The sequence below is a fragment of the Felis catus genome, chromosome B1, assembly GCF_018350175.1.
Source record: "Felis catus isolate Fca126 chromosome B1, F.catus_Fca126_mat1.0, whole genome shotgun sequence".
Taxonomy (NCBI): domain Eukaryota; kingdom Metazoa; phylum Chordata; class Mammalia; order Carnivora; family Felidae; genus Felis; species Felis catus.
In genome coordinates, this window is record NC_058371.1 from 204,662,192 (window position 1) to 204,675,772 (window position 13,581).

Consider the following 13,581-nt stretch of genomic DNA (forward strand, 5'->3'; position numbering starts at 1 on the left):
AGGAGCACCCCGGATGGGGCCGTGGGACCCAGAGCCTCAAGTCACCCGGGACCCCAACCTTGGAGGACCGGCCCTGCCACGTCCCGAGAAGTCTGAGCTCTTGCCAGCACCCCTAGGGCCCACGGCCAGCCCACGGGAGCCGGTGGTTACCTGAGGAGAGCTCCACATCTAGCGTGTACTTGTGGGAGCCCAGTCCGTGGCGCCGCACAAACCCTTCCTCGTCACCGTCGCTGTCCTCGTGCCGGTCCTCGTCCTCCTCGTCCTCCTCGTCCTCCTCCCCTGAGTCCCCTGCGGTCCAGGGAGGGGGAGACGGAGGGCGGGCACAGGCGAGCAGACTCTTGCTGCAACAGGGCTCCTCGTCCCCAGGCCTCACGGCACCGGCCAGGCAAGGGGCGCCCCCTTCAGACGCACCGAAGGCCACGGTGGGCAAGGCGGCTCCCGGGCCCTCGGCCAAGTCCAGCGGCACCAGCAGCCTGAAGCAGCTCTCCACCTCCGTGAGGCAGCCCCGGATCTCCTCAGACGTTTCTGCAAAGATGCGGGAACTGCCTGTTGGGTCGTGATGACAAGCAGCAGCACCTCCCCTCAGGCAGAGCCCAGGGTCAGAGGGAGGGCCGCCCGCCCCTCCAGCCCTGGGCGCATGGAGGCTTTGTCGTCTCTTAGAAACCACCCGACTGTGCAGCACCCCACCACCCGCCCCGTGACGTCCTCAGTAACACCCTCACGCCTGGACTTCTGGGAGGCTCACGGGAGCCCCGTGAGTACCAAGCGGGGTAGGCCACCGTGGGCGGAACTTCCGGAAGAGAGCGGCCAGCTGAGAGCCGTGGGGACGCACACCCTTCCCAGCCCTCCAGCCGGACCGCACTCCAGCCGGCACCTGCCTTGGGGCCCAGAAGCGCCTCCAGCTGGGGCTTTCCTCTCGAGTTCCTCTCACCCTGGCTGCCCCTCGTGGAAAGGGCCAGCTGCTCAGAAAAGGGTCAGGTTTCAGAAGTAGGGGTGCCAGCAAGAGCTGTCCCTGCCCCACCTACGGGACGTTATGGGGAGCATCGTTCTCAGACAACACCACCAGGGGGCGCAGGAGAGGAGGGCCCACCCGGAGCTTCCTGGGGACGGGCTGGGGGCTGCTGCCAAGGTCAGGCCAGCGGTCTACCCACCTGCAGCCCCACGGGGTGGGGAGAACTCACCCTCCATGTCCCTGACGGCCCGCTCACACCTCTCCCTGTAGATTCTGTCCAAGCGTTTCTGCTTCTCCTCCTCCCGCTTTCTTTCTGCCAGAGTCCGTGCGCTCACGTCCTCAAAATCCACCTGAGGAATCAGAGGTTAGACCGGACTACACGAGACACGTGGAAAACACAGTAAGTCAGACAGAAACCCAGAAGAAGGCGTGTCGGCACCGGCACACGGCCCTCTGTGCCCCTGGGGCCCGATGGGATCAGGGCCAGCAGCACTTCCAGCGAAGCACACGCCACGTGGGAAAGCAGCATGGCCCCTGGGGCCCCGGACGAGCAGCAGCACGTTCAGGCTGCAGGGGGACCGGCCAGCGGCCCTGGCCGAGGCGGGGGCTGCCGGGGAGGAGGGCCCGGCCCGGCGGGTTTCACGCAGCCAGGACCGCCAGAGCCCACGGCAGACCCAGGCGGGACTCAAGCTCGGGGCCACAGAACAGGGCCGCGTCCGAGAAGCTGACTCCTTTCCCTCGTTTCCGCTTCCTGTGGCAGTCGGGACCGGAGGCTCCGCTCCGTCCACACGTCCCCGTCTTAGAGCTGCCGTCCCCTCCCGGGAGCCCCTCCACCACGCCGGCCGGCAGCGAGACGCCAGGCAGGCCCGCCCCACCTTTTTGCTGTGTCTCAGGAAGTGGTAGCCCAAGGCGAGCTTCTTGTAGGCCGCGCCGTACTTCCCGTGCCATCCTTGGACAGCCCTGGCGGCCGCCTGCCTCAGCCTCTGGGCCGCCTCCCTGGGGGGCGGCAGGGGCTGCTCGTGGTCGGTGCCCAGGGTGAGCTCCAGAAACTCCTGGAAGTTGGAGACGACCAGCACCCGGAACTGATGAGACCGGGCGAAGAGCTGATCTATGACCTGGAAGGCGGAGAGGCGGACCTCGGCGTGCTCTCGGCTCAGCTGGGCCATGAGCAGGTGGTAGGCGCGGCGGAGCTGCTCCTCCGAAGACCTGGGGAGAGCAGCCGTGCTGGCCTGCCGGGCGCCCACTCCCCGGGGACGCTTCGTTAAGTGCCCTGCGTGGGGACACACCCTCTCCCGACCCCCCCCCCCCCCCCCCCGCCTCCGTCCCCAGCAGGGCGGACGGATGCTGCCTCGGGCCTCTGCCCGTTTCTGCGGGCCCCACGAGCCAAGAACGGTTTTTACGCTATTTAACGGCTGAAACAAATCAAAAGAATAATACTTGATGACATGTGAAAATCACAAGACCCAGCGTCAGTGCCCATAAAGTTTTACTGGGACACGACCGCGGCCGCACCTTCACCTCATTCGCCGCTACTGCCCACAGCTGAGTGGTCACGGCAGAGACTTTATGGCCCGCAGAGCCTACCGTATTCACCACCTGGCCCGTGACACAAAGTCCGAGCTGACATCTCCAGGGGACACCACAGCCCCCAGCCTCCCCTGCAGGTGCAGCCACCTGACTGGAACAAAAGGGAAAGGTCACGGGGCTCCTGGGGCCCGCCCTCCTGTCGCTCTTCACAGTTAGTTCCCCTGCAGAAAAACCTACTGCCGTTTTGGAGTTTTGTGGGACGTACAGTGAGACCTGAGCCGAAAATCTTGTCGACGTGCAAAGACTTCGCTACTTAAAGTCACTTAAACTTTCCTTTTTGTAAATACAAAATAAGGACGATCGGTGAGTTTTGACTTAAGCTCTCGACAGATCCCAACCGACAATCTTTAGAAAGCTTTCATGCCGCACTCCCCCACCCTGGGGCCGCTGCCCCACAAAGTGACCGCCTGCCAGACCTGGACGCTGCAGGGCCCTGGGGACACAGCCTCCGGAGAGGTGATGGTGGGGGGCAGGGAAGGGCTGAGACATGCAGGTGGCGGAAGGCCTGACCGACCCAGGGGAAGCCCCACAATCCCCCAGGTGTCACAGGCTGGAGGAGCCAGCAATCGATCGGCATGACATCCTGAGCCTGAAGACATACTTGCAAATTTTCTTCAGTTCCTTCATTTTCTCAGGACTCAGTTGGGGTTCTCCTGAAGTCGTGAGTTCTTCTACCAACTTTGAAAGTGTTTGATCCATGTCTAGAAATACGTATGGGAGAGGCGAGAAATGACCCCCTAGCACTTGAAGGTTCTCTAGGTCATTAAACGTTTACTGGGCTCCACCGGTTCCTGGGCATTCCGGGTGGGGGGGCTGCAAGGCTGGGCTCCCCACACCCTTGCCTCTGGTACATGGCCTCGATGCTGAAACGTAACAATTCACAGTGATATTCCGGGCACGGCCAACGAGACCTCTTCGATGGTAAATTAGGAAAAGCGCAACAACAAAATACTAATTCTGCAGCTCTACAGTCACACAGATCAGAGCTCAGCAATGGATGCTCAGCAACACATGTTAGCGGCAGAACATACCCGTGCAAATAAAATTTAGATTAGCTTTTCCCAAACGTGACAGGCGTTTTTTCCCTTTCCAACTATTCACTCCCAAGCCACGAGGCAGCCTCTCGCTACAGACTTCGGTAACGAAAGACCCACTCAGGGGCCAGCTTAATGGCTAGGAGCAAGCCAGCAGAGGTGCACCTACCTAGCACTCCAGTGCTAAGCACCTAGCAGGTGTGCACAAAGAAGAGGAAAGGGTGGGGGTGAGGGGAGAATGCGGGCTGGGAGGAGGAAGGCCCGGGGAAGGCAGCCACTAAGCGTGGACAGAGACTGGGGGCAGCACGGATGCCAGGCTTGCCCCAGGCTGTTTTATTCGGAGGAGGGAGGCCAGCAGGTGTACAGGGAGCCAGGAGGAGCTCTCGAAAAGTAACGTTTGTCAGGGACACTGACTCCACTCAATGAACACTTGGCAGGAGCAAGGAGCCGCTCAACTGAGCGCCCTCCCAGCACCTCCCACTGATCATGGATCCCTCCGGGGGGACTTTGCCAGTGTTTCTAAGCCCAGCGCACCACAGCCAAGGACAGAAGAGGGGGCATCCCAGAAGAGAGCAGTGTTCAGGGAGGAAGAGGGAATGTCCTGGAAGGAGGAGGAGGAGGAGGAGGAAGGAATGGAGTCCCAGGGAGGAGGAGGACCATGGGAAGGTGTTCCAGGGGAGGGGAAGAGGAGGAGGAAATGGTGTGCGGGGAGGAGGAAGGCATGGCATCCCCATCCGGACGAGGAAGAGGAGGGAAGGGTGTCCGTGGAGAAGGAAGGGGAAGAGGAGGGATTGGTGTGCGGGGAGGAGAAAAGGGCGACCCTGGGAGGGAGGAAGAGAAGAGGACGGTGTGCGGGGAGGAGGGAATGGTGTCCCCGGGAGGAGGAGGGAGGGGAGAGGAGGAGGAGATGGCATCACGAGGACGGGTTGGGAAGGGCGTCCCAGAGAGGAAGGAGAGAAAGAGGAAAGGACGGTGTCCCAGGGAGAAAGCGGGCGGGGCGGGGAGGCGGGGGAGGACGCAGACCGGGAGGCCGGAGGAAGTCCAGGGGAGGAGGGAGAGGGAAGGGCGTCCCAGGGAGGAAGAAGAGAAAGAGAGGACGGTGTCCCAGGAAGAAAGCAGGGGGACGGGGAGTCCCGGGGTGGAAGGGCATGTCCCGGGGAGAAGGAGGGAAAACGCCCGGCGGGGCGTGGAGGTTTGTGGCGGGGGGGAAACGGGCCTGCCCTCCGAACCCCGGCTGGGCCGCAGCCCCTTGCCGGCATTGCGACGACCGCGACACGTACCGCGAAACCAGGCCGCTCGCTTCGCTCCTCCCCTTCCGGCGGAGAACCCGCCCCTGTCACGTGCCGCAGATCACCACGGTCATTGGCTCGCCCTGGCACAGGCAGCGCGGGGACGAAGGTCAGCGCCGCGACGACCGCACCTACAGCGCAAGCGGACCAGTCACCTTAGCCCGCCCCTTCCGGCGAAGGCCCAACCCGCCTCCTGTCACGTGCCCCCGAGCTCGGCAGCCAATGGCTCTCCCTGACCCTGGAGGCGCGAGCGCCAGGGAGGGGCCGAGGCCTGCGCGGTGACGCAGGCGCGCTCCCGGCAGGTCGGGACTGCTTAGGAGAGAGAGAAAAAGGAAGCGGGCGGGCGCAGCAGGTCCTTAAAGGGGCCGTGTGCCCGGCTGCCAGGGCGACGCGGAGCGGGCCCGAGGGGTGCGAGCTCGGTCTCCATGCCGCGGTAGCCTAGGGGTTTGCGATCCCCAGTCCTTGCCATCGCGACGGGATGGCCCGGGTGGGAGCCGGTGCAAGTTTCTACTGGGGGCGCCGGAGACTACCCTCCCCCCGCCCCCGCTTCCCACGTGCTACCCAGAGGGGTCGAGGGGCGGGGGGTCCCCCGGGGCCGGGGTCCGGCCGGGGCTTTTCCTGGTGCTGAGGTGGGGGGTCGGCGGCGAGGAAAGGGGCGGTCACCGGAGGAGCGTGTGCAGCCGCGGGAGGGGCGGCACGACCCGGCCCCGGGAACCTGCCGGCGCGCCGGGCCCTGGTCCCCCGCCCTGTGGTCGGACGCCGAGCAGGTGCCCGCACCCCTAGTGGAGGCGCTGGCCTGGGCCCCTGCCGGGCTCCGTCCTTCCCCAGGACACCCCTCGCCCCTGTCCCTGAGCAGTGCAGGCTGCGGCTGGCCTCGCCGGGGCCCCTCACTCAGTCTGGGGACACCTTGGGTTTGCGACTCGCTCCTCGTGCGGCCCGAGCCCGGAGCCGCCGGGCCTGTGCGCATCTGGGGTTCCGCGGGCTCCGCGGCTGTGGGCTCGGGAGCCAGCGGGCCGACCAGGGCCCTGGGGGTCTGCTCCTGACACGTTCCCGGCGCTGGTGAGCTGCTTCCTCCTCACCTGTGCGGCCTGCTGCACCCCAGGGTCCTCTAGGGGCCAGGCTGGTGGCCTCACTCGCCCCTGCTTAGAGCCTGCGCGCTGTGTGTCCCCCACCCCAGGGCTGAGGGACCACCACCCCTTTTGGCTCCTGTCTCGCCCTTTCTTCAGGAAGGCCTGCCTCACCCCAGGTACTGGGCCCCCACCCCCGTGCTTTGGGCTCTTTGAGGGGGTCTCCACCGGTGCACAGCGAGCTGGTTGGATGTTTCTAGGCTGTCCGGTGGTTGCAGAACGGGAGGAAAGCACCAAAGACAGGGCCCACTGGAACAGGACCATCTGGACCTGAAGGCCCACAGCAGTGGGGCTCTCAGTGGCAAAGGTGGAACGGCTCAGATGTCCGTCAGTAGACGGTAGGGTCTGTCCTTCACACCACAACGTGGATGAACCTTAAAAGCAGGGCGCTGAAAGAAGCCAGACAAAAGGGCCAAATATTGTGATGCCACCTACGTAAAACGTCCAGAAAGGGCAGATGCGTGGAGACGGGGGCGCGTGACCGTTACAAAACACTGAGTTGTATGTTTTCAAAGGGTGGCATTTATGGCACATGAATTCTCTCTCAAAAAAGCGGCTGTCGGAAGAGAAAAGGAAAGCAGAAAGCACGCAGGCCCTCCCGGGGCGCCTGACCCCGGCCCGCGGTCCACTCCGAGCAAGCCTCCCTCCGTCTCTGCTGTGGTTTGGTGTTCCTGCACCACTAGACTGTTCTCAGCGGCAGGAGAGCAGTTTCTCCTGTCCTAACCAAAGACTTGTGTGCATGCCACCCCTCCCCCAGCCGTGCCGGCTTTGGTGCTCTCTTGCAGCAGGACCCCTGGAGACAGCTATCTGTGCTTTGCCCTGCGCCCCATCCTCTTCCTGCGACACCCGCGTCCACCACAGTGCCCTGTGATGTTTGCACGGCCCGGTCCCGTCTCCTGCCCACCGCCCTCGTCTTAGCCGATAGGATGTCAGTCCTTCTGCTTCCGCGGCCCGGCAGCCGCCTCCTGTCCCCCCACTTCTGTCCTCACACCCCTCGAGCCACTCACCTCGCCCAGCCAGGGTGGAACTCAGTGCTGCCCCCAGCTGGCTGCTTTGCTCCAGGGGGCCGGCTTCTGGGGGGCCAGCCCCTCTGCCTGGAAGGCCGCTCCCAGCCGGGCAGGGCCCTCGCTGGCTGTGTAACAAGCCTCCTCCTGCCATCTCCTCAGGCAACTCTGCTTTAGCGGCACTCAAAGCACTGAGACTTCCTGTCACACGAGGTTTGTAATCTTAGCACCTTCTTTTCTCTGCTCTGAAAACATGCTCCACGAGAACAGGCATCTTTGTTTTGTTTCACGATATCGGGCACACAACAGGCGCCAGTATTGAATGCCGAATACATAGAATTAGCTCAGGTGAATATGTTGAGGCCTGGAAGATATGGTAGAACCAACTGGGACTTTCAGAGATGAACCCCAGTGGAAGGAACACGAGCCCATCCAAGGCCGTCCCGATCAAAGTGTGGGAAGGCAGTGACGAACAGGAGTGGAAGAGGAGGGGCCTCATACGAAGTTACAAAGAGCAAGCAGCAGAGTTCTTGGCCAGGACACCGCAGGCATGAAGAGAATGGCATGAAACCTAGAGTTAAAAGGAAAACTGTCGATCCAGAATCGTGTATGCCACGAAATACCCCTCCAAACTTGAACTAAGCTGAAATAGAGCACTTTCAGGCAAAGAAAGGCTGAGTGAATTCCTCGTCCGCAGGTCGACTGAGGGAGCGTCGGTACAGTAAGCCCTTCAGATGAAAGGCAAATGCAGATGCCAACCTACATGTACAAAAGCTGGGGGGAGCACTGGGATCGGCAAATATGGGTAAATAGAAGATCTGTCTTGTTCTAAATTTCTTTTCTAAATCATTGGCTGCTCATTGAAAGCGTAACAGTGTATCACAGGGTGCAGAAGGTCCGTAGAGGGAAAATATGCCATAGTTGGGGCAAAGGACAGAGGAGGGAGAAAGGCAGTCAGTTTCTCAGATCCTTGTGTTTACATGAAGTTATACAGTATTTGAAGGCCCTTGTGGGAAGTTCAAGATGTACACTGAACTACAGAGGTGTAGCTAAAAAGTCAAAGATTAAAAGGAACAATGTGGGGGCACCTGGGTGGCTGAGTCAGTGGAGCATCCGACTTCGGCTCAAGCCGTGATCTTGTGGTCCGTGAGTTCGAGCCCCGCGTCGGGCTCTGTGCCGACAGCTCGGAGCCTGGAGCCTGCTTTGGATTCTGTGTCTCCCTCTGTCTCTGCCCCTCCCCCACTCAAGCTCTGTCTTACTCTCTCAAAAATAAACATTAAAACAATATTTTTTTTAAAAAAAAGGAATAATGTTTAAATAGTCTAGAGGTGTCAAGTAAAGACAAAAAAGGGAACAGAAAACAGACTGGACAAATAGAAAGGGCACAGATTTAAATCCAGCAATAATAATAATTACATTAAACGTCAACGGTCTAGACACCTCAATTGAAAGGCAGTGGTTGTCCAACTGAATTAAAAAGACTCGAGTGTATAATGTCTACAAGAAACTCACTTCAAATTTGACTTGGATTGGAAGCAAAAGAATCGAGAAAGATGTAACATACTAACACTAAGATGAGGGCCAGACTGGCTGGACCCTCATCAGACAAAGTGGACTTTATAAGAGATTTTGGCAGCTAGGGTGCTTGCTCCTAATAACAAATTACAAATAAATGAAGCAAAGGCTTGCAGACGTAAAGGGGACATAGACAAATTCATCTGTAAGCTTTAAGAACCAGCAGGGAGGAGATCAGGAAGGGTAGGAGAGACTAACCGCCCAACGTGGACTTGACCTGGTTTGCACTTGGCAGGACGCTCCACCCGATGGCAGACGATATTGTTTAGAAGTGCACACAGAACACTTATGCAGGACGCTCCACCCGATGGCAGACGATATTGTTTAGAAGTGCACACAGAACACTTATCAGGGCAGACATAAAACAAATCGCTACAAATTTAAGAGGGTCGGAACCAGACACAGTAGATTTTCTAACAGAATTACATTAGAACTTAATAACAAAAAGATTTGGAAAGTCTCCAAGTATTTGAAAATTAGCTAACAGACTTGTGTAATCCATGGGTCAAAGGAAAAAAAAAATCACAATGAAATTATAAAATATTTTGAAATGCATGAAAATAAAAACAACATAAGAATGTACGGGAGGTTTATAGTAGAAATGAAAGGCCCAAAGCAGTTATCTAATCTTCCCCTTAAGCCAGAAAAAGAGGGGCACCTGGGTGGCTCAGTTGGTTGAGCAGCTGGGTTTGGCTCAGGTCATGATCTCACAGTTCATGAGTTCGAGCCCCACATTGGGTTCTGTGCTGACAGCTGGAGCCTGCTTCAGATTCTGTGTCTCCCTCTCTCTCTGTCTCTCCCCCACTCACACTCTGTCTCTGTCACTCAAAAACAAATCAATGTTAAAAAAAAATTTAAAAGAAGCCATTAAACCCAAAATAAGCAGGAAGAAGAAAACAGTAAAGAAATCAATTAAATGGAAAACAGGGAAACAATAGGGGGGAAAAAATCAAACAGGTGTTTCTTTGAAATGACCTGCAAAATTGATAAGCCTCTGGGTAGACATCAAGAAAAAAGAAGAAACAAATGACCAGTATCGGGAATGAGAGGAAGCATCACTACATATCTTACAGACCTTGAAAGAATAATAGAGTGCACGTCATGGACACTTTGTTCAGCAAAGTACCAGCAAGTCAGATCCAGCAATATATGAAACCTACACCATGACCCAGTGATGCTTGTCTCAGGAAGGGGAGGCTTGGTCCACCACTCAAGGTCCATCGTGTAGTCCTCCCTGTCTCCTTCATTATCAAAGCAAAGGAGAAGAATCCTGTAGTAATTTCATTAGACGAAGAGAATAACATTTGATAGAATGCAAAATGCCCTCATGATGATAACTCAGGGAACAAGGAGTGAACTTCCTTAACCTGATAATTGCACCCATGAAAACGTACAGCAGACATCGTCTTTCGCGTCCTTCCTGGCAGGAGACCACACCTCCCCCTGAGATCTGAAACAAGTCCAGGACTTCCTTCTTCCCTTCCTGGTTCACACTGTGCTGGAGGCTTTACCCACACAGGAAGGGGAGAAATAGATATAAAAACCATAGAGATGAGAAAGGAAAAGGCAAAATGGCCTCTATTTGCCCGTGATACAATCACGCACATAGAAAATGCTTTATAACCTACCAAAGAGCGCCTAGAACAAATGAGCTTAGAAAGGTCACAGGATACGAGATCAATAAACAAAATCAGTGCTCCATATATGTTAACCACACTGGAACACATGGGAAGTTAAATCTAAAGATGACAGTGACAACAGCAGTAAAGTCATGAAACACTTAGGATAAGCAAGAGAACTGAGAACTGTAACGTGGTGAGGTCTGGACACAGACACCCCGTGTTCACAGGCTGGTGGCCTCAGTATTGTCGAGATTAAGTCTCCATTGTGGACTGAACTGTCCCCCTCACCCAAACTCGTGTTGAAGCCCTGACTGCCCCCCCCCCCAATGGTGACTGTACTTGGAGGTGACTAAGGTCACGTGACATCACAAGCCGGACCCTGGTCCGGCAGGATTGGTGTCCCCCTAGTAGGCAGGGGTCTCTGTCCATGTACACGCAGAGGGAAGGCCACGGAGCCCACGAGAGGTGGCTTCTTGCCGTCCACAAGCCAGGAAGAGGCTGGCAACCAGATCTGACTTCTGGCTTCTGGAACTGTGAGGAAATGATTTTCTGTTGTTGAAGCACCGTCTGTGGTAGTGTTGTGGCAGCTTGAAAATCCCCAGGTTGATCAATAGATTCAATGCAATTCTAGTTAAAATCTCAGCAGACTTTTTTGGGGGTAGACTTTTACAAGCTGACTCTAAAACTAAAGCGAACAGTCAAAAACAATTTTATTTTGAAAAAGTAGAAAGTATGGAGAACAAAAGGGACTTGTTTGTACTGTACTTTGAGCCACAGTGAAATGACAGGATGCTGGGGTGATAGATTGAGGGCCACCCCAAGAAACAGACCCAGAGAGACACAGCCAGGGGATTTATCATCTGATGGACAGAAAAGAGCCTTCAACAAATGATGTCTGAATAACAGGATGGACACATGGGGGGGGATGGCCGTCAGCCTCTTCCTCACACCACAGACAGAAGCTCATTGTGACGGGTTACAGAGCCAAACAAAAGGTAAAACTGAATCTTCCAGAAGACAGAAGAGAAGATCATTGGGACCTTGGGGTGGGCAAATGTTTCAAAGAACACAAAAAGTCACAAACCATAAAAGAAAAAATTAATTGAATGTTACCTGCTGGTCAGGGGCGCCTGGGTGGCTCAGTCGGTTGAGTGTCCGACTTCACGATCTCACAGTTTGTGAGTTCAAGCCCTGCGTCAGGCTCTGTGCTGACAGCTCTGAGCCTGGAGCCTGCCTCAGATTCTGTGTCTCCGTTTCTCTCTCTGCCCCTTCCCTGCTCATGCTCTCTCTCTCTCAAGAATAAACATTAAAAAAAAAAAAAAAAAAAAACCAACCCTGCTCATCAGATGACAGGCAACCAAGTGCACTCAGGTGTGTCAGAGGGTCTGTGTCACAATATGTACTGCATTCCTGCAAATCAAGAGAGGCCACCCAATACAAAATGGGGAGAAGACTTGAACAGGCACGTGACCGACCACTCGGCACCTGAGAAGGGGCTCAGCATCCTTAGGCATCAGGGAAATGCAAATGAAACCCAGAGGGAGGTGCGAGCACACACCCATCCGAGCGGCTCACGGGAAGAATGACCCCAGCAGATGCCAGCAAAGATGTGGACAAACTGGAACCCTCACGCACTGCCAACGGGCATGAACGCTGTTATCACCACTTTGGGAAAAATCTTGGCAGTTGTCAAGTTAAGTATACAACACCATGGCGCAGGTACCGTACGTCCAGATGTTTACCCACGAGAAATGAAAATAATGTCCACCAAGAATTGTCCAGCAATGTTCATAGCAGCTTTATTCAGAGTAAGAATGATGCAAACGCAAAGGTCTATCAAGAGAATGGACAGCCTATGGGGTCTGTGGACTGGTTAACTCCTCAGCGATGCTCAGAGGACCGCCAACGCCCGGGAGGAGCACCAATGTGGGAGCACTACGGACACCGAGAGGACTGCCGACACCGGAGGACTATGGATGCCCAGGAGCACTGCCGACGCCGGGAGGAGTGCAGATGCCCGGGAGGAACACCAATGCTGGAGCACCACCGACACCGGGAGGAGCACCAATGCTAGAGGACTGCCAATGCGGGGAGGACCACGGATGCCTGGAGCACTGCCGACGGCCGGAGGAGCACCGACGCCAGGAGGAGCTCAGATGCCCAGGAACATCGCTGACGCCGGGAGCACCGCGGACACCAGGAGGGGCGCCGACGCCAGGATGACTGCAGATGCCCGGGAGCAACCCCACCGCCCGGGAGGAGCGCCGATACACGCAGGCACGTGGACGCACCTCGGGCACCTGCTGAAACGCGCACGGCACAAAGGAGCACATCGTCTGTCTCCACGTAACCCGAAGGCGAAACTAATCCTTGGTGGTCAAAGCCCAAGTGCTCGTTGCACGCAGACAGGCGGTGTGGACAGCCTGGAAGAAGGCGGAGGCGCGGCTTCCTGGGGTCTGGGGGTGAATGTTGGCCGCCTGGGCCCGGGGGTTACAGCTGCACACACGGTTATCAAACCTGCTCACACCGCTTCCTGAAGATCGCCGTGTTTCAACGGATGCGATTCGTACCTCAGTTAAAACTCCCGTGAGCACGAGGCCGCAAGCCTAGGACTCCAGGGAGGACGCGGAGCAGGTGGGGCGGCCTCGAGGTGGGTGGGTGCGGGCTGGCACCGGCGCCTCCTGCGTTAACGAGCAGGCCGGCACCTCCACGGAGCACCTGAGCGCGTTTGTGCGGCGTCACCCGTCACAGCCTGTACGTCCCAGCATAGCGGGAACCAGCCAGCCTGCTCCACCCACCCTGTGGCTGCCCCACGGCTGTGCTCTGGCCGTGGATGCGGTCGCTGGAGTGGACCGGAAGGGGCTCCCGGGGTGCGTGGCCACACGCGTGCGTGCACACGCCTTTGGGAAGAAGGAAAAGGGGAGGTGGCACAGGTGGTGGTCAGAGTGCGGCCGGAGGACTGGAGGGCGCGGCAGGGAGGAGCCTCCACCCCACTACTTCGACCCTGAGCTCCAAGCAGGGGCTCTGGAAGAGGCCGCCCACGGCCACATGTGTGTGCCTGGCGCTCACTGGCAGCATGCCGCCAACGTGTGCCGGCGACTCAGGAGACCCCATTCGGATGGCCCTGCCACCCTTGCCTCCCCGAGCAGAGCAGGCCGACCACCTGCGTGCTGGAGCGGGACTCTGGGATGTGGGCACAAGCGGGCCAGAGCTGCGGGGGCTGCTCCCGGGACCCCGGCCCCACCGGCGGTGCGGCCGCAGACTGGGGGGCTGGGGGGGGGGGCCTGGGGTGAGCAGAAACGAGCAAACGTCCTGGACTGGGGGCGGCCCGGGGTGAGCAGACGGGAGTGAGGGTACCGGGGTGCACAGCGGCTTCCACCTCACACAGACG

At 57.7% G+C, this 13,581-nt stretch overlaps 1 protein-coding gene across 4 annotated transcripts in view; it reads right to left on the reverse strand.

Annotated features, from left to right (window-relative positions):
- Positions 1–4,993, reverse strand: part of UVSSA (UV stimulated scaffold protein A) — a 29,819-nt gene extending 24,826 nt beyond the window's left edge. For 2 of the 4 annotated variants that reach the window (XM_045056692.1, XM_023253352.2), the window contains exons 1-5: positions 4,854–4,993; positions 3,141–3,240; positions 1,828–2,158; positions 1,182–1,302; positions 151–525 (exon numbers count right to left, since the gene is read on the reverse strand). In XM_045056692.1, the coding sequence (XP_044912627.1) occupies positions 151–525; positions 1,182–1,302; positions 1,828–2,158; positions 3,141–3,238 (925 nt within the window). In that variant the 5' untranslated portion in view covers positions 3,239–3,240; positions 4,854–4,993. Of the gene's footprint in view, positions 1–150; positions 526–1,181; positions 1,303–1,827; positions 2,159–2,536; positions 2,631–3,140; positions 3,241–3,742; positions 4,637–4,853 lie in introns of those variants that run through there. The other 2 variants (XM_045056693.1, XM_023253354.2) reach the window with 2 other exon arrangements.
- Between the last annotated feature and the right edge of the window lie 8,588 nt (positions 4,994–13,581).